This window comes from Natator depressus, chromosome 2 (genome assembly GCF_965152275.1).
Source record: "Natator depressus isolate rNatDep1 chromosome 2, rNatDep2.hap1, whole genome shotgun sequence".
Lineage (NCBI taxonomy): Eukaryota > Metazoa > Chordata > Testudines > Cheloniidae > Natator > Natator depressus.
This window is the reverse complement of record NC_134235.1, coordinates 161,984,206-162,006,583: the sequence shown is the minus strand read 5'-3', so window position 1 is coordinate 162,006,583 and position 22,378 is coordinate 161,984,206. Positions and strand designations below refer to the sequence as shown.

Here is a 22,378-nt window from a genome sequence, read left to right as displayed (position 1 = left end):
CCAGCACTCCCAGCTACCTTCGAGACACCACTGACTTCCTGAGGAAACTACAATCCATTGGTGATCTTCCTGATAACACCATCCTGGCCACTATGGATGTAGAAGCCCTCTACACCAACATTCCACACAAAGATGGACTACAAGCCATCAAGAACACTATCCCCGATAATGTCACGGCTAACCTGGTGGCTGAACTTTGTGACTTTGTCCTTACCCATAACTATTTTACATTTTGGGGACAATGTATACCTTCAGATCAGCGGCACTGCTATGGGAACCCGCATGGCCCCACAGTATGCCAACATTTTTATGGCTGATTTAGAACAACGCTTCCTCAGCTCTCGTCCCCTAACGCCCCTACTTTACTTGCGGTATATTGATGACATCTTCATCATCTGGACCCATGGAAAAGAAGCCCTTGAGGAATTCCACCATGATTTCAACAATTTCCATCCCACCATCAACCTCAGCCTGGTCCAGTCCACACAAGAGATCCACTTCCTGGACACTACAGTGCTAATAAACGATGGTCACATCAACACCACCCTATACCGGAAACCTACTGACTGCTATTCCTACCTACATGCCTCCAGCTTTCACCCTGACCACACCACACGATCCATCGTCTACAGCCAAGCTCTGCGATACCACCGCATTTGCTCCAACCCCTCAGACAGAGACAAACACCTACAAGATCTCTATCAAGCATTCTTACAACTACAATACCCACCTGCGGAAGTGAAAAAACAGATTGATAGAGCCAGAAGAGTTCCCAGAAGTCACCTACTACAGGACAGGCCTAACAAAGAAAATAACAGAACGCCACTAGCCGTCACCTTCAGCCCCCAACTAAAACCCCTCCAACGCATTATTAAGGATGTACAACCTATCCTGAAGGATGACCCAACACTCTCACAAATCTTGGGAGAAAGGCCAGTCCTTGCCTACAGACAGCCCCCCAACCTGAAGCGAATACTCACCAACAACCACATACCACACAACAGAACCACTAACCCAGGAACCTATCCTTGCAACAAAGCCCGTTGCCAACTGTGCCCACATATCTATTCAGGGGACACCATCACAGGGCCTAACAACATCAGCCACACTATCAGAGGCTCGTTCACCTGCACATCTACCAATGTGATATATGCCATCATGTGCCAGCAATGCCCCTCTGCCATGTACATTGGTCAAACTGGACAGTCTCTACGTAAAAGAATAAATGGACACAAATCAGATGTTAAGAATTATAACATTCATAAACCAGTCGGAGAACACTTCAATCTCTCTGGTCACGCAATCACAGACATGAGGGTCGCTATCTTAAAGCAAAAAAACTTCAAATCCAGACTCCAGCGAGAAACTGCTGAATTGGAATTCATTTGCAAATTGGATACTATTAATTTGGGCTTGAATAGAGACTGGGAGTGGCTAAGTCATTATGCAAGGTAGCCTATCTCCCCTTGTTTTTTTCCTACAAACCCCCCCCCCCCCCCAAGACGTTCTGGTTAAACTTGGATTATTGCTGTGCACATTGTAAGATGAGCTATTGCCAGCAGGAGAGTGAGTTTGTGTGTGTGGTTTTTGGAGGGGGGTGTGTGTGGGGGGGTGAGAAAACCTGGATTAGTGCTGGAAATGACCCACCTTGATTATCATGCGCATTATAAAGAGAGGTTTCAAAGAGGGATGGGCTATTACCAGCAGGAGAGTGAGTTTGTATGTGTGTGTGTGTGGGGGGGGGAAGGGTGAGAAAACCTGGATTTGTGCTGGAAATGGCCCTACTTGATGGTCACTTTAGATAAGCTGTTACCAGCAGGTGAGTGGGGTGGGAGGAAGTTTTGTTTCATGGTCTCTGTGTGTATATAATGTCTTCTGCAGTTTCCACGATATGCTATGCATCCGATGAAGTGAGCTGTAGCTCACGAAAGCTCATGCTCAAATAAACTGGTTAGTCTCTAAGGTGCCACAAGTACTCCTTTTCTTTTTTCTTTTTTCATAACATTAGGTAAATGGGGACAACTCCCATCTCCTGCAGCTTTTGGAGAACATTTTCTGGCTCTTCTGCTGCCGGTTAGACAAACTCTGTTAAAGAAAAATTGTGTGTGGGGGGAGGGGAATGTCCTATAAGTATGACTGATGCAAAAAAAAGTAAACAAAACGTTTAAACACTGATGGGGACATCAGGAAGTAACAGCCAAAGTAGAAAGAATTTAAAGAGAATGGGAGGTTCAGAAATTGGAAAAAAAAAGTGTAAGCAGAAACAAAAAATTATTTACAACATGGTCACCATTATTACCGCAAGAGCTTTGCTATTGGCTGAAACAGTCACATGTCCTAGTGAACAACAACAGAATCCTTAGCAGAGGTTACGGAAGTTGCAGCATATTAAGAGCAAAAAATTTTTTAAAAGGTTGACAGATGTTCTGGAATTTGTTGTTTATAGGAAAAACTTCCATCCCTTGAGTTTTAAAAGGTGACCACTAATGCTTACCAATGTCCACAAACTGTGGCATTAGCTATTAAATACCAGTATTGGTTACTTTTTCAAACACCAGTGCAATAGTTTTCCACTACAAATCAACCCTACTTCATATCTTAGAGCTGTACTGTAATGTATGAATACTGATATAACCATATACAAATACACAATAACAGACTGGCACATATAAAACATTGTAATGCACATCAGTAACATTATATGTTTGATTTTCAGATTGGACTTAACCTGACCTCACTTTTTGTACCTGTGAGTTCATATTAGCGGATGTCGTTTGTCATTTGAGACAGAGAACTATCAGACTGTGCATCATAACAAGGTTAGTCGGCTCAAATTATTCACAATGGCTAACTTCAGGCATACAAAGGAAGGCCAGATTTTAAAAAGCTTGCACTATATGTGCTGAAGGAAATCTCTGAACATTATTTCTCTGAAATCATCTTCCTAAACCACAGGTGTGTGGTTGTGCGATAAGATTTTGTGCTGAAGCTTCAAAACCTCTGACAAAATGCCTGGCTCCACTTTTAAGTATTTTTTTCCAAACTGATTTATAACATAAACAAATTCCACATTAGAGATATATGTGATTCAGCACTTGGGATACGTTTCTTCCTTGTGATTTATGTAACTATTAGGACCCTCCAAAATAAACATAACTAATTTTAGCTCTTGCTGGTAGGAGTATCAGGTTTCATTTAGATTAGCTGTTCTTTGGAGGATAGTGACACCATGTGGCGAAAATTACTCTATACTCCCATTTCGTCAGGCTGGTCTAAATTCCAACTGAAAGACAATAATAATCCTTCTGAACAGAGAAGTGGCTCTCAACCTTTCCAGACTACTGTACCCCTTTCAGGAGTCTGATTTGTCTTGTGTACCTCCAAGCTTCACCTCACTTAAAAACCATTTGCCCACAAAATCAGACATAAAAATACAGAAGTGTCACAGCATACTATTACTGAAAAATTGCTTACTTTCTCATTTTTACCATATAATTATAACATGAATCAACTGGAATATAAATATTGTACTTACATTTCAGTGTATAGAATACAGAGCAGTATAAACAAGTCATTTTAGTTTGTATGGACTTCGCTAGCGCTTTTTATGTAGCCTGTTGTAAAACTAGGCAAATATCTTAGATGAAATGGTCTGTGTGTATAAAACATCCTCACTGCATTTTCCACTTTATGCATCCGATGAAGTGAGCTGTAGCTCACAAAAGCTTACGCTCAAATAAATTGGTTAGTCTCTAAGGTGCCACAAGTACTCCTTTTCTTTTTGCGAATACAGACTAACACGGCTGCTACTCTGAAACCTATCTTAGATGAGTTGATGTACTCCCTGGAAGATCTCTGTGTACCCCCAGGGGTACACAGACCCCTGGTTGAGAACCACTGGAATAGAAAGAGAAGCATAGCAAACTGTTCCAAATGTATTGTGACTTCTGACTACCGTGTTTGTCTGTATGTAAATACGTGTGTGCGTGTGTGTGTGTATACTTTTCAGTAATTTTTGTTCACTTTACAAAACATCATATTAGGTCTATGCATGTCTGTTTTTTAGTCCTGCACAGAGCTGACAGTTCCAGCTCACAAAGAGGAAATTAAGGAAGATATTTCTGTTTCGTTTAGAATATTTACTTTATTCCTATAGAATCTTTTACTTTTATAATGAAGCCTTGTGTGTTTGATGGGTCCTGTAGACCACTAAGCAGAATTCTCTTCTCTTACTTTGTATACATTCGGTATCTCTGTGGGATTACACTTTCCTCCTCCTTTATCTCCCCTGATTTTTACTAATGCCAGCAATACATGTCCTTTCTTGTTTATTTTGTCTGTGATTCCCCCCATTGGTTTAAAAGATAATTTTCCCTTATCCTGTCAATGACTAACTACTTGGTGGTGGTATTAATGGCTCCAAACAAATTTGTATAAACATGGCACTGAATACTGTTTGACTGCTAAAATGAATATACAATCTTTGCTTGAATAAATTCCCACTACCTCTCATTTTGTAGAGTTGCCTTCCATTTCTCCATATTGCTTGGCTCTCATACCCTAGAATTATCATTTATTCTACAGATCAGGATAGTAAAGAGACTGGAGACCACTGACGTGGAGAGAGGACAGATGGTCCACAACTTGTGAGAGCTGTGTTTAATTTCCTGCTCTACCTGAGACTTCCTGTTTGACCACAGCCAACTCACTCACTCTCTCGGTGCTTCAGTTCCCCTCTGTAAAATAATTATACTTCCCTACTTCACAGGAGTATTCTGAGGATCAGCACATTAAAGAGTGTGAGGTGCTCAGACACTATGGTAATGGGGACCATATGAGTGCTGCAGATAGAGTTCTGCTGTTCAAAGGGCATTGACCAGGAGCTTCCAAACCCTCTTTTCCACTCACTCACCCCTCAAAGGCATGATATTGCAATGACCTTTTCTTTGGCAGCCAATGCTGTACAAAGCTCCCTCATGGGCACACCATTGCTTTTCCTTGTGCCACCCAGAAGGAAATCTCTGAAGAGTCATGGAAGACATTCCCTCCTTGCAAATCCAGAGCATATACCAGCTTGCCTTTGCTCTGGCACCTGCTCACCCTCGTGGCTCAGCACCAAATTTGAAACCCATGTCCTGGGACAATGCAAAATGCCTTGAGGCCGACACAAAATTGCAAATAACTCTGAAGGGAGTCTTAAAGGGAATTATAGTAGAGGAAACATCTAACAGAGGACATTTTGAGAATATTAATATCTTCCATTTATATAACACTTCTCAGCCTATAGGATCCCAAACATCTTTCTAATTTAGGGCTGACTCTGATGTCCTTACTCATCTCAATTAGAGCTTTAGTTCAATGGGAGCATTCGTGTAGTAAGTTGTTACTCAATATGATAAGGGTTTCAGAGCTATAATCATTTCACAGACTACTGAAATGCATCCACCTCTGTGGTGTGGAAGAGCAGCTGTTCAACAAGGCATCACTACATGATAAATTGGGACATGAAATAAAAGAGCAACATCATATCTAATTAAAAATGCAGAAATTTAGGTAGATTGTAATTGGCTGAGCTGGAATTTGACTAGGACACCAGAACTCATACTCTTATTCTTAAACAAAAAGAACGTAATGGAATCTTTAATGCAAGTGATCATGAGCTTGGTTTTATGTCACATCTGAATCATAGAATATCAGGGGTGGAAGGGACCTCAGGAGGTTATTTAGTCCAACCCCCTGCTCAAAGCAGGACCAATCCCCAACTAAATCATCCCAGCCAGGGCTTTGTCAAGCCTGACCTTAAAAACCTCTGAGGAAGGAGATTCCACCACCTCCCTAGATAACCCATTCCAGTGCTTCACCACCCTCCTACTGAAAAGGTTTTTCCTAATATGCAACCTAAACCTTTCCCACTGCAACTTGAGACCATTACTCCTTGTTCTTACCCTTGTTCTGTCATCTGGTACCACTGAGAACAGTCTAGATCCATCCTCTTTGGAACCCCCTTTCAGGTAGTCGAAAGCAACTATCAAATCCCCCCTCATTCTTCTCTTCTGCAGACTAAATAATCTCAGTTCCCTCAGCCTCTCCTCATAAGTCATGTGATCCAGCCCCCTAATCATTTTTGTTGCCCTCCGCTGGACTTTTTCCAGTTTTTCCACATCCTTCTTGTAGTGTGGGACCCAAAATGGAACACAGTACTCCAGATGAGGCCTCACCAATGTCGAATAGAGGGGAATGATCACGTCCCTCGATCTGCTGGCAATGCTCCTACTTATACAGCCCAAAATGCCGTTAGCCTTCTTGGCAACAAGGGCACACTGTTGACTCATATCCAGCTTCTCATCCACTGTAACCCCTAGGTCCTTTTCTACAGAACTGCTACCTAGCCACTCAGTCCCTAGTTTGTGGCAGTGCATGGGATTCTTCCATCCTAAGTGCAGGACTCTGCACTTGTCCTTGTTGAACCTCATCAGATTTCTTTTGGCCCAATCCTCTAATTTGTCTAGGGCCCTCTGTAACCTACCCCTATCCTCCAGCATATCTACCACTCCTCCCAGTTTAGTGTCATCTGCAAACTTGCTTAGGGTGCAGTCCACGCCATCCTCCAGATCATTAATGAAGATATTGAACAAAACCGGCCCCAGGACCGACCCTTGATACCGGTTGATACCGGCTGCCAACTAGACATGGAGCCATTGATCACTACCCATTGAGCCTGACAATCTAGCCAGCTTTCTATCCACCTTATAGTCCATTCATCCAGCCCATACATCTTTAACTTGCTGCCAAGAATCAAAAGCTTTGCTAAAGTCAAGGAATAACATGTCCACTGCTTTCCCCTCATTCACAGAGACAGTTATCTCATCATAGAAGGCAATTAGGTTAGTCAGGCATGACTTGCCCTTGGTGAATCCATGCTGACTGTTCCTGATCACTTTCCTCTCCTCAAAGTGCTTCAAAATGGATTCCTTGAGGACCTGCTCCATGATTTTTCCAGGGACTGAAGTGAGGCTGATTGGCCTGTGGTTCCCCGTATCCTCCTAATCCCCTTTTTTGATAATGGTTACTCAGTGCCACAGTGGGGTGGACACTGACTCAAAGGGAAAAGTGTCATGTATGGAGTCATTAACTCCACTTTCTTAAGCACCTAGTAGTTCCTCTGCCATGTACGGATCTGGAGTGGCCCTTTTTACATCTGCAGGTCACAAATAATACCAACTATGCTCAACTATTATTCTTTACAAATAATAATTAAAATAATTACTATAAAATAAAAGGTAAGCTATACTTAAGAGGACTTTCACAATGTTTAAAAACCAAATCTTACTTTTTCCTAAATGTGTGTATTATCACAGCCTTTTAATTCTGCCAGCCTGTTTCTTTCATAAATCACTCATTTGAAAGGAGAGTAATTTTAAAAAAAAAATAAAGAAACCAGAGTTTGTGGTCATATATACTTAGCAAAGCTATATATGTCTACTCTCAACTATCCCAAGACGAGATTTAGTTTTCTATCAGATGTCTGGTGTTACATTCTATGCAACGATGGAGTTAGAAATAAATGTATTATTGGAATCTAGAGTTTAAAAGCTACGATAAAACAATATTAATCATAATCAAAACTAATATATATTATCAAGTCCCGTTCCCACCAAGTATGTATACTTGAAAAATGATGAGTGACTAACAAGAACACGTTTCAAAGTAGCAGCCGTGTTAGTCTGTATTCGCAAAAAGAAAAGGAGTACTTGTGGCACCTTAGAGACTAACCAATTTATTTGAGCATAAGCTTTTGTGAGCTACAGCTCACTTCATTGGATGCATAAAGTGGAAAATGCAGTGAGGATGTTTTATACACACAGACCATGAAAAAATGGGTGTTTATCACTTCAAAAGGTTTTCTCTACCCCCAACCCACTCTCCTGCTGGTAATAGCTTATCTAAAGTGATCACTCTCCTTACAATGTGTATGATAATCAAGGTGGACCATTTCCAGCACAAATCCAGGGTTTAACAAGAACGTCTGAGGACTTCTACATAGAGTGCTTCCGCCGATGTGCACGGGCTGAAATTGTGGAAAAGCAGCATCACTTGCCCCACAACCTCAGCCGTGCAGAACACAATGCCATCCACAGCCTCAGAAACAACTCTGACATCATAATCAAAAAGGCTGACAAAGGAGGTGCTGTTGTCATCATGAATAGGTCGGAATATGAACAAGAGGCTGCTCGGCAGCTCTCCAACACCACTTTCTACAAGCCATTACCATCTGATCCCACTGAGGGTTACCAAAAGAAACTACACCATTTGCTCAAGAAACTCCCTGAAAAAGTACAAGATCAAATCCGCACAGACAAACCCCTGGAACCCCAACCTGGGATATTCTATCTACTACCCAAGATCCATAAACCTGGAAATCCTGGGCGCCCCATCATCTCAGGCATTGGCACCCTGACAGCAGGATAGTCTGGCTATGTAGACTCCCTCCTCAGGCCCTACGCTACCAGCACTCCCAGATATCTTCGAGACGCCACTGACTTCCTAAGGAAACTACAATCCATCGGTGATCTTCCTGAAAACACCATCTTGGCCACTATGGATGTAGAAGCCCTCTACACCAACATTCCTCACAAAGATGGACTACAAGCCGTCAGGAACAGTATACCTGATAATGTCACGGCAAACCTGGTGGCTCAACTTTGGGACTTTGTCCTCACCCATAACTATTTCACATTTGGGGACAATGTATACCTTCAAATCAGCGGCACTGCTATGGGTACCCGCATGGCCCCAGAGTATGCCAACATTTTTATGGCTGACTTAGAACAACGCTTCCTCAGCTCTCGTCCCCTAATGCCTCTACTCTACTTGCGCTATATTGATGACATCTTCATCATCTGGACCCATGGAAAAGAAGCCCTTGAGGAATTCCACCATGATTTCAACAATTTCCATCCCACCATCAACCTCAGCCTGGACCAGTCCACACAAGAGATCCACTTCCTGGACACTATGGTGCTACTAAGCGATGGTCACATAAACACCACCCTATACCGGAAACCTACTGACCGCTATTCCTACCTACATGCCTCCAGCTTTCACCCAGACCACACCACACGGTCCATTGTCTACAGCCAAGCTCTACGATACAACCGCATTTGCTCCAACCCCTCAGACAGAGACAAACACCTACAAGATCTCTATCAAGCATTCTTACAACTACAATACCCACCTGCTGAAGTGAAGAAACAGATTGACAGATCCAGAAGAGTACCCAGAAGTCACCTACTACAGGACAGACCTAACAAAGAAAATAACAGACTAACAGTCACCTTCAGCCCCCAACTAAAACCTCTCCAACGCATTATCAAGGATCTACAACCTATCCTGAAGGACGACCCAACACTCTCACAAATCTTGGGAGACAGGCCAGTCCTTGCCTACAGACAGCCCCCCAACCTGAAGCAAATACTCACCAGCAACTACATACCATACAACAGAACCACTAACCCAGCAACCTATCCTTGCAACCACGCCCGTTGCCAACTGTGCCCACATGTCTATTCAGGGGACACCATCACAGGGCCTAATAACATCAGCCACACTATCAGAGGCTTGTTCACCTGCACAGCCACCAATATGATATATGCCATCATGTGCAAGCAATGCCCCTCTGCCATGTACATTGGTCAAAGTGGACAGTCTCTACGTAAAAGAATAAATGGACACAAATCAGATGTCAAGAATTATAACATTCATAAACCAGTCGGAGAACATTTCAATCTCTCTGGTCACGCGATTACAGCCATGAAAGTTGCGATATTACAACAGAAAAACTTCAAAACCAGACTCCAGCGAGAGACTGCTGAATTGGTATTCATTTGCAAATTGGATATAATTAACTTAGGCTTGAATAGAGACTGGGAGTGGCTAAGTCATTATGCAAGGTAACCTATTTCCCCTTGTTTTTTCCTACCCCACCCCCGCACTGTTCCTCAGACATTCTTGTTAAACCCTGGATTTGTGCTGGAAATGGCCCACCTTGATTATCATACACATTGTAAGGAGAATGATCACTTTAGATAAGCTATTACCAGCAGGAGAGTGGGGTGGGGGAAGAGAAAACCTTTTGAAGTGATAAACACCCATTTTTTCATGGTCTGTGTGTATAAAACATCCTCACTGCATTTTCCACTTTATGCATCCGATGAAGTGAGCTGTAGCTCACAAAAGCTTATGCTCAAATAAATTGGTTAGTCTCTATGGTGCTACAAGTACTCCTTTTCTTTTAATAAGAACACAAAATAGAAAATAATATAAACAAAAATGCAATGTGGTCCAATACACATCAGCTCTCGGGCCTAAACATGATGATAGCTAATTCTGTCTCCTTTACATAAAAAAATAAATAAATAAATACCTGCAGTTCACTGATGTTGGATGTTCATAGATATTATTGCCAGAGGGACCATTTTGATCTCTAGTGTGACCTGCTTCATAACACAGGCTGTACAGTTTCATCAAGTAGTTCCTGTGTCAAGCCCTGGTTGAGCTATAGCATATCTTTTAGAAAAACATCCAATCGCTATTTAAAGATATCAAATTATGGAGAATCCACCACAACCCCTAAATACCTCATTCCAATGATTAATTATCTTTAGTATAAAACATTAGCACTCTATTTCTAGTGAGAATTTTTCTCACTTCAGCCTCCAGCCATCAGATTTTGTTATGACTTTATGCTAGATTAAAAATCCCCTTACTATTAGAAGTATTCTCGCCACGTAAGGACATGTAGATCATGGTAAAGTCATTTCATAACCTTCTCTCTGTCAAGTTAAGTAATTTGAGTTTAGGTTATAATGCCAGGTCTTCAGCAGGTAAAAAGATGTGTTCTTTACTTGTGTTACCTTTCAAGTGGTGACACCCTAAAGAAGACGAGACAGTTTGTAGTTTTCATCTGTGAACAATTTGAGTTAAAGGGTATACCTCAATCTGCTAACTCCCGTTAAAACTACAAACTGCCTTGTCTCCACTAAGATTTTACCTTGTTTTAGTTATCACCTTTTTTATCTAGCAAAGGCACACTATAAAAGACATGTTTCCAGACCACAAGTTATTGCAGCTCTTTTCTGAAGGTTTTCCAACTGGTTTCAGATTCATATCTTAGGATAGAGATGCAATACTGCTGAGCAGACTCCTTACGCTTCTCATTACATGAACTTTCTGAGGAACAACTCGCATACTTATATTTTAAGCATGTGCATAAATTTTATCAGGATGAGAATCATAGCAAGTAACATAGAAAGCTAGCTGCAAAAGCGTGAAGCAGTGAACAATACCCACGTTGTACTTGAAGATTAATTGCTCTTTGGAGGAAAAAAAATAAAGGATTAATCACTTGACCTAAAAACGTTCCAGTTATTGAACATTGGCACATTACCTCTGATTTTAAGATTTGTTTGTGCCTGAAGTTATATTGTTGTGATTTTAAAAGAAATAGTTAGTGGTTGGGGTAATTTTTAAAACTGTTCTTTTCTTCCAGTGTCATAAACTGTGATTTGATCAGTCACATTACCTACAAAAAGAAATGTAAGGATGTAGGCCAAGGGACAGCACAAAGTGTAAATGAAGGGACTATGGCTAGGTCTTTATTGCAAAAAAGTGTGTTTTATAGTCAGATAGCGGTCTCAATGTAAAATCCTTGTGTAGACAAGACACAAATAGGTGTTGTCCAGATTAGCTCGTTGAAGTCAAGTCTATACCCTTACCAGTGGTGTACTTTGACTAGTTACATCCATAAAACCCATCTGTTCCTTGCCTCCACAAGGACTTTACATACCCTTTTTGAAGTGAAGACATGGCCTATACCCCACCTATCCTGTAGCACCATCATTACCTTTTCTGTACCTGCCCCCTGTGATCGTGAAAACTCTCTCTGGACTTACTGAACTACAGTGTTCAAACCTAACATCCATCCACTCCTGCCACACGTGCTCCATCCATTCCTCCGGTCTTGGCCTCTTTTTCACGACTGTCCCCATTTTGGAATTGCTTTATCATTTCTTCTGCCTCAATTATCTGACATTTTCTTCCCACCCCTTCCTCTTAGACACTGAGCTGCATGGTTTCAGCCTCAGCATAACCTCCCCAGACACTCCTTCCTGTCTCACTAAGGGGCTGTGCGAGCTCAGGCTCATGTTTTAGTCACCTGAGATGTCACCAATATGGTCTTCCAAAGATTTTGAAAAGTGCTCCAGCAAAAAGGTAATTATTGTGATTAATAATTAGTTCATAGATTATAAGGTGAAGAAAGACAGCAGGGAGCATCGTGTCTGATATCTGGTATAATCAATTAGTGTCTAGGTTCTCCAAAAATCTTGCCACAGTCATCCATCAGAAAGAGGACCTGCTTTTTCTAATGTTAAAAAGAAAAGCAAAAAATCGTTTATGAAAGTATTTGGAGCCACACTGATGCACCAAAAAGGAGTGCACCAGGCCACCAATGAAACTTATTATTTGTACACAGTTCAGCATTAAAGTCCTCGGGTGAAATCCTGGCTACACTGAAGTCAGAGCGAGTTTTATTTGAAGACACCACGTTGCATTTCAGGTGGTCAGAAAAGCCTGAACTGTGTGTTAAGACATCCAAGTATTGGGGCAACCACACGATCAAGCGCACTACTGCTACTGTTTTTACTCAAGCAGCTGGAATAGCGTCTGCTGATCCGAACAGTCTAAGGAGGCAGAAGCTGTAAGAGCATCTAGAAGCCATGCTAGTACTTACATCCGAGCTCCCTTCACTAGCAGTTGCAGAACTAAAACCATCCTCATCCCCATAGTTACCGTCCATCCTCAAACGATCTTTTGTCTGCAATACAAACAAGCAGCCTACACCAACATGGGAAAACAAACAGAACAAGGCATAATTGTGCCAAATCAAAGTGCCAAATCTGGGCAAAACCAGGACATTCAACTAGCACAGCTGCATTGGACTTTTTTTTTTTTTTTTTTTTTTTTTTAAGAAACATTGATTAGTTTGCGAGATCTCCCTAATATAGCCAAGGCGACAGAAACATATGAACAGAGAGACCTAGGAACAGCAGAACAAACAAACAAATGCAGGAATTATACAGCACAAGGAAGGAAAAGATGAGCTAGCAGAAAATGGATACTGAAGAACAAGGATCACATTGCCACTGATTCATAGATTCATAGATATTTAGGTCAGAAGGGACCATTATGATCATCTAGTCTGACCTCCTGCACAACGCAGGCCACAGAATTTCACCCACCACTCCTAAAAAAAAAAAAAAAAACCTCACACCTATATCTGTGCTATTGAAGTCCTCAAATCGTAGTTTAAAGACTTCAAGGAGCAGAGAATCCTCCAGCAAGTGACCCATGCCCCATGCTACAGAGGAAGGCGAAAAACCTCCAGGGCCTTCCAATCTGCCCTGGAGGAAAATTCCTTCCCGACCCCAAATATGGCGATCAGCTACACCCTGAGCATATGGGCAAGATTCATCAGCCAGATACTACAGAAAATTCTTTCCTGGGTAACTCGGATCTTACCCCATCTAATAACCCATCACAGGCCATTGGGCCTATTTACCATGAATATTTAATTACCAAAACCATGTTATCCCATCATACCATCTCCTCCATAAACTTATCGAGTTTAATCTTAAAGCCAGATAGATCTTTTGCCCCCACTGCTTCCCTCGGAAGGCTATTCCAAAACTTCACTCCTCTGATGGTTAGAAACCTTCGTCTAATTTCTAATCTAAATTTCCTAGTGGCCAGTTTATATCCATTTGTTCTTGTGTCCACATTGGTACTGAGTTTAAATAATATTTATAATAATTCTCCTGGGCGCACAGGGGTAGGGACAAGGCAAGGGACAAGCACAACATCTGTCTCTGTGAGTAAGTACCACTCATCTTTGCTGATTCCAATGAGCAGACTGGCCAAGAGAGGGGTGGGGAGAAACTGAGCTGTGGCCCTACAACCCCTTCACAATAGCCTGCAGAGTAAAGCAATAAGCAGCCCTGTGGTCCCGGCTTCCTTGCATAGGGCTTTGTGTAAAACATACAATCTAGCCCTAAGTGTAAAGTGTGTGCAAAACAGAATGAATCTAAGTGCATGGGAAGCAGAAAATCAAGCAGCAAATCAAGTCTTGGATTGAAATCTTGAGAATGGAAGGCAAGAGAATTCTGACTTGAGAAAGACCACTGTAAAGGATAGAAAGTGCTTATCTTCAGTTTTCAGAGTAACAGCCATGTTAGTCTGTATTTGCAAAAAGAAAAGGAGGACTTGTGGCATCTTAGAGACTAACCAATTTATTTGAGCATAAGCTTTCGTGAGCTACAGCTCACTTCATTGGATGCATACTGTGGAAAATACAGAAGACGTTTTTATACACACAAACCACACAAATTATACACACACAAATCTTCAGTGTTAGCGACAGGAAAGAACTGTTAACTGCATTTTTTAAATATATTTTTCATGCTTGGATTTATAAAGTGTCTGGTTTCTCAGAGACTGTAGCCAGTGACCCAGGTAGTGAAGACAAGAATCAGAACCGGGATTCCTTTAAGCTCCTTTGAAAATCACAGCCAAGAATGTGTTTTTCTTTTGTCCCTAGTTTATGAACATTAGAGAGAGAAAGGAGTTTGGAATCCTGCATAGGTCAAGAGTAATCTCATCCCCATCCCCAGTGGATGTCATAAAACCAGGATTGTAAATCATAGAAATGTTGCAAGTCAAACTTGAGGAGAACCAAGTGGAATACCAAAAGGTTTCAGCTCTCATAGTTGTAGAGAAAAGCTTAAAAATTTGACCCAAGTGCACCCTAAAGGCTCAGAAACACGGTGGCAAAGAAAATGAGTCCCCAAATTTATTATTTTTTAAATATCTCATGATTTTTTAAGCCAGTCTCATGATTTTGGAATGCTTGGGTTTGGCAATACTGCAGCTGGGCAAAAATTAATAAAGTTAAAAAAAATTCTAAAATTGGCTGCTGTGTATGCACAGTACAAACTTTCCAGTATAAGTTTGCACTTATTAAAAATGAGCTGTATATATGCAAGTTCTTTCATAAACGCACTCTTATCAGTGTATGTTATTAATGACTTATGCTCTGATGCTGCATCACCATCCTTACCCCCGTCACGATGGAATGGTCTGTTAATAAGAAGGCTACATGCTTATCTAGGGTGAGATTTTCAAAAGAGCCCATTAACATTGGATGCCTCCATTTTTGGTTGGCCGGTGTGGGACCTCTGATTCTGGTTTTTCAGAGGCTGAACAGTCACAGCTCCTATTAAGTTAAGATGGAATTGTGGTAGCTGTCCACTACATGCAAGTGGATACATATAGGTGGACTGTTATGGCCAGAAGGAGTCTGCTGGACTTTTATGGCATGCTGCAGGAGCATAAGCGTTTGCCCAGGCATAAGTCAAGTCCTCTTCTAAAGCTGCTCCTAATCTACTGGTATATAGCAGGGGTGGTCAAACTTACTGGCCCTCCGAGCTGCATACAACAATCTTCAGAAGTTGAAGAGCCAGGAAACACCTGCAGAGAGCCGGGGCTCGGGGCGTCATCCCCACTCCTGTTGAAGCCCCAAGCCCCGGCAGGTGCGCCCCACAGGGCTGAAGCCCCAAGACCCCCCCTCCCCACTGAACAGAAGCCCCTACCCAACCACCCCACTGCAAGGCAGAAGAGGTCCTGAGCTCCACCCCCCCGAAGTCTAGTAGGTAGAGAAAGGAGGGGGGAGGGGGCTTGGGAGCCACACTTTAATTGTAAAAGAGCCATATATGGCTCATGAGCCACAGTTTGGCCACCCCTGGTATACAGTACCCTGCATGCTACAGTGGATTAAGGCAGGATCCTGGAATCCATGCTTGGTCTGAGGGAGTCAATAAGAAAACAGGAGGCTATTGAGATGGAGGGGTCTTTCGAAAATGATTTTCCTTCCACATAATAAATTCTAAGAGTCCCTGAGGAGGTTGTGAGAAGACTCTCTGCTGGAGGGGATTTAACTAGACTCCAAATTCTTGGTGCATCCTTCCTCCTAAGGAACTGAAATCCCACTGACTTCAAAAGAAGCAGGACTGGGCCCTTCATTGTAAAAGGCAAATAGAAAAGAAAGCAAATAGTGGGTTTGTGCCTTCCTCCCACCCCCCCCCCCTTTTTTTTTTTTACTTCCTTAGGTATAAAGAAAGATTGAGGGTTTGTTGCTTTTCCTCCCTTTGTTTTTTACGTTGCACTAATAGAAATTCTGATCTTGTCCACTCTGGTTTTCCTGGAGGCATGGAGAGATGTCTGCAGAACTAGCAGGTTCATGGACATCACAGATTCAAAGGAAGAAAAGTCTAAAGGCTTGTCTACACTTAAAATGCCACAGTGCCACAGCTGAGCCGCACCACTGCAGCACTTCAGTATAGACACTTTCTACACTGACGGGAGGGGTTTTCCTTTCAGTATAGGTAATCCAACTCTCTGGGAGATAGTCTACATCTGTTTACACAAGGACTTAGGTCATTTTAACAACACCGCTCAGGAGTGTAGATTTTTCACACCCCAACTGACATAGTTAAACCGACTTAAGGGTATGTCTACACTAAGAAATAAGGTCAATTTTACAGAAGTTGATTTTTAGAAACCGATTTCATACAGTCGATTGCGTATGTCCACACTAAGCGCATTAAGGTGGCGGAGTGCCTCCTCACTACCATGGCTAGCAGCGACTTCCAGAGCGTTGCACTGTGGGTAGCTATCCCACAGTTCCCGCAGTCTCCGCTGCCCATTGGAATTCTGGGTTAAGCTCCCAATGCCTGATGGGGCAAAAACATTGTCACGGGTGGTTTGGGTACATGTCATCAGGCCCCCCTCCCTCCCTCCATGAAAGCAACGGCAAACAATCGTTTCATGCCTTTTTCCCTGGGTTACCCATGCAGACGCCATACCACGGCAAGCATGGAGCCCGCTCAGCCCACCGTCTCCGTACATCTCCTGGGTGCTGCTGGCAGATGCGATACTGCATTGCTAGATAGCAGCAGCTCCTTGCCTTCAGGGCAGACGGTGCAGGAGGACTGATAGTTGTTGTACGTCTCCTGGGTGCTCCTTGCAGACCTTGGCGAGGTCGATCGGGGCGCCTAGATAGACATGGCTATTCTCCTCTTGGAGCACCGAATGGAGCCAGAGACTCCAGGTCATTCTCTTCTTTAAGTTTCGTTTCATGGAGATTCAGTCCTGCCTGGAATATCATGCGAGCTGGAGGCTTCTGCCTCAGGCTGCTCTCCCAGCCAGCAGCACCACGCGGCCACACCTACCCCAGCCTACCCCTTGTTCCCATGGTTCATGAAGCCTGGACAGTAGTAAGGAGCAGTTCAACTATAGGCTGAGCAAGTGTAAAATGGTGGTAGAATGTGCCTTTGGATGTTTAAAAGCTCGCTGGCGCTGTTTGCTGACTAGGTCAGACCTCAGTGCAACCAATATTCTCATTGTTACTGCTGCTTGCTGTATGCTCCATAATATCTGTGAGAGTAAGGGGGAGACATTTATGGTGGGGTGGAAGGTTGACGCAAATCACCTGGCATCCAATTTTGAGCAGCCAGATACCATGGCGATTAGAAGAGCACAGCAAGGCACGCTGCACATCAGAGAGGCTTTGAAAACCAGTTTCATGACTGGCCAGGCTTCAGTGTGACAGTTGTGCGTGTTTCTCCTTGATGCAAACCCACCCCCTTTGTTGATTTTAATTCCCTGTAAGCCAACCACCCTCCCCCCTTTGAAATAAAGTATCTATTGTTTTGAAACCATGCATTCTTTCTTTATTAATTAAAAAAAAAATGAGATAATGGACAAGGTAGCCCGGGTGGGGTGGGGTGGGGGAGGAGGGAAGGATAAGGCCACATTGCTTATTGTAGCCATACTAAAGATCAAACTGTTTGAATCACAGCCTTCTGTTGCTTGGGCCATCTTCTGGAGTGGAGTGACTGGGTGCCTGGAGCCTCTCCCTGCCCTACGTTCTTGGGCATCTGGGTGAGGAGGCTATGGAACATGGGAAGGCGGGTGGGCGATTATACAGTGGATGCAGCGGGGGTCTGTGCTCTTGTTGGTTTTCCTGCAGCTCCAAAAGACACTTCATCATGTCCGTTTGATCCCTCATTAGCCTCAGCATCGCATCCTGCCTTCGCTCTTCGCGCTCACTTAATTCTTTCCCGGCCTCTGCCCACTGAATGCCTCCATGCATTAAGCTGTGCCCTATCAGTGCGGGAGGACTGAATGAACTTGGAAAACATGTGATCATGAGTGTGTTTTTTCGCCTTCTAATCTGCGATAACCTCAGGGACGGAGATGATAGGGGGAGCGTAGAAACAGTCTACACTGTACGATTCTGGGGGGACTGCAGTCACCTGTGCTGCTGAGTTCGCCATGCTGACCAAACAGGAAATGAAATTCAAAAGTTCCCGGGGCTTTTCCTGTGTACCTGGCTAGTGCATCGGAGTTCAAAGTGCTCTCCAGAGCAGTCACAATGGAACACTCTAGGATAGCTCCTGGAGGCCAATACCGTCAATTTTGCGTCCGCACTACCCCAAACTCGACCCAGCAAGCTCGACTTTAGCGCTACTCTCCTCGTGGGGGAGGAGTACAGAAGTCGATTTTAAGAGCCCTTTAGGTCGATGGAACAGGGTTGGTTGTCTGGACGCAGTCATTTTTAAATCGACCTAATGGGGCTAAATTCGATCTAACCCCGTAGTGTAGACCAGGCCTAAGTTTCTAGTGAAGACCAGGCTTGAGTTACTGAGAGTGGAAGTGACTTATTTGAACCTGCTTGTCATTGTTAATGCCTATTGAGCTCAAAAGCCTAACATTTAGATGAGAATGTGTTTTGTTAAAAGTTCAACACACCCAACTACTTCAATTAAGGGCTGAAAGACCTTTACAAAAACTGGTACAACAGGATTTGCGAATTCTGATTTTTCTAAAGTAAAAAAGCCTAGCAGGTAGGAAAACTGCCTTTTAAAATTGAGGAACACATCTTTCAGGCTTCAGCAAAACCAAAATAAACCCATTTTTAAATTCTTGTCCAGCTCACCTTTAACTTTATTCCCAGAAGGAAAACTTCTCCAGCCTGTCAGTGCATCAGAGTTTGATATTAATATAATTCCTGTGGGAATTACATCGGATTTTTGGATATTGAGGTTTTACACGTGAGATTATTTTTGTAATCTGAAACATGGTGTTCCACTTTTCAGACCCTCTTAGGAATGGCCATTAAATATTACTCACTCCTGCCCATGGACATGTTGATCAAAATGATTGTACTTGAATGTAGTTTATACATTTGTGGATAAACAAATCCTTGAAAGAAGAAATATAAAAGGCACCCTAAATAAAGCTAGAAAGAAAACAATTCTCTTTAGCACGATATAAAATAGGTAATGGTTTGCAGAACCCTTACCTTGCTGCTTCTTTTATTAACTTTGAAAAATCCCAGAAATCCTCTCTTTTCTTTTTCTGTTGCATCGTTGCTTATTGAAGAATTTTGACTTGTTTCTGAAACAATTATATTGGGTTATTTTTTACACTCCCAAAAGCACAGTTACAAACCCAAAAGTTTTAAAAGCAATGATCCCAAGTTAACCCTTTAGTCCCTGAAATACAAGTTGTGTGTGCATAGGGGTGATCATGAGGCAAAATAATATAACAGATTCTGGATCCTCACTTGGATCAGATCCTCTCTCATTTAGGGCCTGGTCCAAAGCTCTCTGAAGCCAATGGGAGTCTTTCCACTGACTTCAACAGGTTTTGGATGAGACCCATTGTAATCCTGAGTCTCAGGATTATGCATTACACACAGGAGTAAGGGGTTGTAAGATCAGTCCTGAAGTTGTCATTAAGACACTACCACAGTAATTTAGGGCTTGTGTTCTTGTAAAACACTACGGTGGCACAGATGTACCGTTGCAGCTGCACCACTGTACCACTTCAGTGTAGATACTACCTACTCTGAATAGGGTTTTCCTATTCATTAGGTAATCCACCTCCCTGAGAGGCAGTAGCTAGGTCAACAGAAGACTTAGTTCAGCTTAAAAACACCGCTCAGGGGTGTGGATTTTTCACACCATGGACCAACATAGTTAACTCAACCTAATATTCCTAGTGTAGACCAGGCCTTAGCCTTTGAAAATGCTTTTAAAGTACATATTAGGAGTCAACCCTCCCCCCACACTCTCAACGATGCTCCTTTAAAAAAGTGATTATAGATTTTTAACAACCCATGGGCATGGTTCAAACCCATCAGAAGCCAATGGAAAGACTCCCATTGATATCAAAGGGTTATGGATCAAGCCATATAAGAGGAAATTGAACCTTCCTGTAGAAGTGGTAGCTCTTTAGAGAATGATCTTGCAACCTTTACTCACACTAGTAGTGCCACTTAATAACCGCTTTCTTGGTATTTCTATGAATGTTTTAGGGGAAAGGTGATATAGGTGTGGCCCATGAGCCAAACACAGCCCAGAGAGTCCGTATCTTCCAGACTGCTGTGTCTTAGATACAGAAATCAGCCTTGAGCTGACTAGGGAATTGCACATCCCAAAAGTCACTGCTCTATACTCATCTGTCTCACTGGCAGTATAATGAACAGCATGATGCGACCCTGCATTACATGGCCAGCAGCCAGTAGGAAAGGCCATTCTGACATCAAGAAGCTGAATTCAGTACACCAGTTGAACAACTCTGACCACCCAGCTCTCATAAATGATAGTTCCCCACCCCTCAGCCATTTGCTCTGCCACCTTAAAGGCCTGATCCAATGCTCGCTGAAACCAGTGCAGTCGTTCTCCCATTGACTTTAATGGGCAATTGATCAGGCTCTAAATGCCGCCCTCTATCTCTTGGCAAGTTGTAATGTTCTTGATGTCGGAGGAAGTTTTAACGAACGGAGTAAATTCACAAGTTAAAAAATATTTGCTTTGTTTTGTAACGTGAAAAATAAGCAAAATGACCTTAAATTATTTTTTAACTGTGAAATGATATATTTCACAAAGGAGACTCTTGTAAAACTTTTTGCATGTCATACAAAGTATCACATTTTTGTTAGAAGGTGTTAAGTGCATACAGCAGATCAAAGCATAGTAGAAGAGTAAATATGATGAACAGATTAAAAACAGAACCACACACCATCCTTATTGAAGAAGAAAATGCCCCTCCAGCTCAACAAAAATACCATCAATAAACTAACCAATATCTTCCTGTATGACTACTAAGCATTGCCTGCACTCATTGGTCTGAAATTGCTATCCCCATGCTTAGGACTAGACTGCGATTCACTGTGAATAAGGGCTTCACAAGCCATCCCTTAATACTTAAAAGTAAAGACTGAACGTCAAGTGGAGTTAATGGGAGCTGTAGGCAAACCCATAGGAGCTATTGGCCCCAAAAGTTAAAAGGGAAATACATGTTTATTAAGGAACATCTGCACTAAAGACACACTATAGTCCCAGTCCTGCAATCACATATGCACAGGCAGATCTCTGCATCCATGAGAAGTCCTCTTGACTTCAATGGAATTCCCGTGTGGGTGTACCCAGGTGCTCCCACATGGATCAGCTTTCCAAAGTATGTAATTTCTATGGTGAATTTACAGACTGTCAACATCTTTATTATAAATCCCTTTAAAATTTTACACAGAGATGGGATTTCAGACATTGTGTATATTATTTCACATCAACAAAGAATTCAGGGCAAAATTTTCCTCTTCAGTCCATATGGAAGATCATGACTGATACTACACTCTCTGAATACGAGGACAATGCAAGTAAGGACAGAGAATGCTGAAGTCAAGGGATGAAATCATGGCCCCATTGAAGCCAACAGTTTTGCTACTGATTTCAGCGGGGCCAGGATTTCACACAAGGTCCTCAATATGAATCAGAACACGGTGCTTATAATTTTCTTCATGAAATTTGAAAATAACCCCCACTTTTTGTTTCTGAATCATGTACAGAAACACAAAAGAACACTGAGGACTATTTTTCTAAGCTGGGCAACTTTAGATGCACTTGCAAAATGAGTGCCTGCACCTGTTGTGTCAACATTCACATTTGTGTAAACCAAACAGCCATATGCACATTAGCTGGGTAAATGTCCAAGTATGTACATGTTTGCACACATATTTTGCAGGCACAGTTTAGGAACCAATTGCTGAAAGTGTTTTGGTTTCAAATCTTTTCAAATGCATTTTTCAAGCAAAAACATGTACTGGAAAAGCTCACAATCACAATGATGTCTACGGGTATGTCTACAAAAGCTTCAGTCATACCCAGTGATTGCAATATAGACATCCTGTGACACTGCA

At 42.4% G+C, this 22,378-nt stretch overlaps 1 protein-coding gene across 11 annotated transcripts in view; it reads right to left on the bottom strand.

Annotated features, from left to right (window-relative positions):
- The window catches only part of COBL (cordon-bleu WH2 repeat protein), a 242,375-nt gene that overhangs the window by 126,000 nt on the left and 93,997 nt on the right, over window positions 1-22,378 (bottom strand). For 9 of the 11 annotated variants that reach the window (XM_074945231.1, XM_074945229.1, XM_074945230.1 and 6 more), the window contains one exon: window positions 19,478-19,572. In XM_074945231.1, coding sequence (XP_074801332.1) covers window positions 19,478-19,572 — 95 coding nt within the window. Of the gene's footprint in view, window positions 1-12,790; window positions 13,224-19,477; window positions 19,573-22,378 lie in introns of those variants that run through there. The other 2 variants (XM_074945235.1, XM_074945236.1) reach the window with 1 other exon arrangement.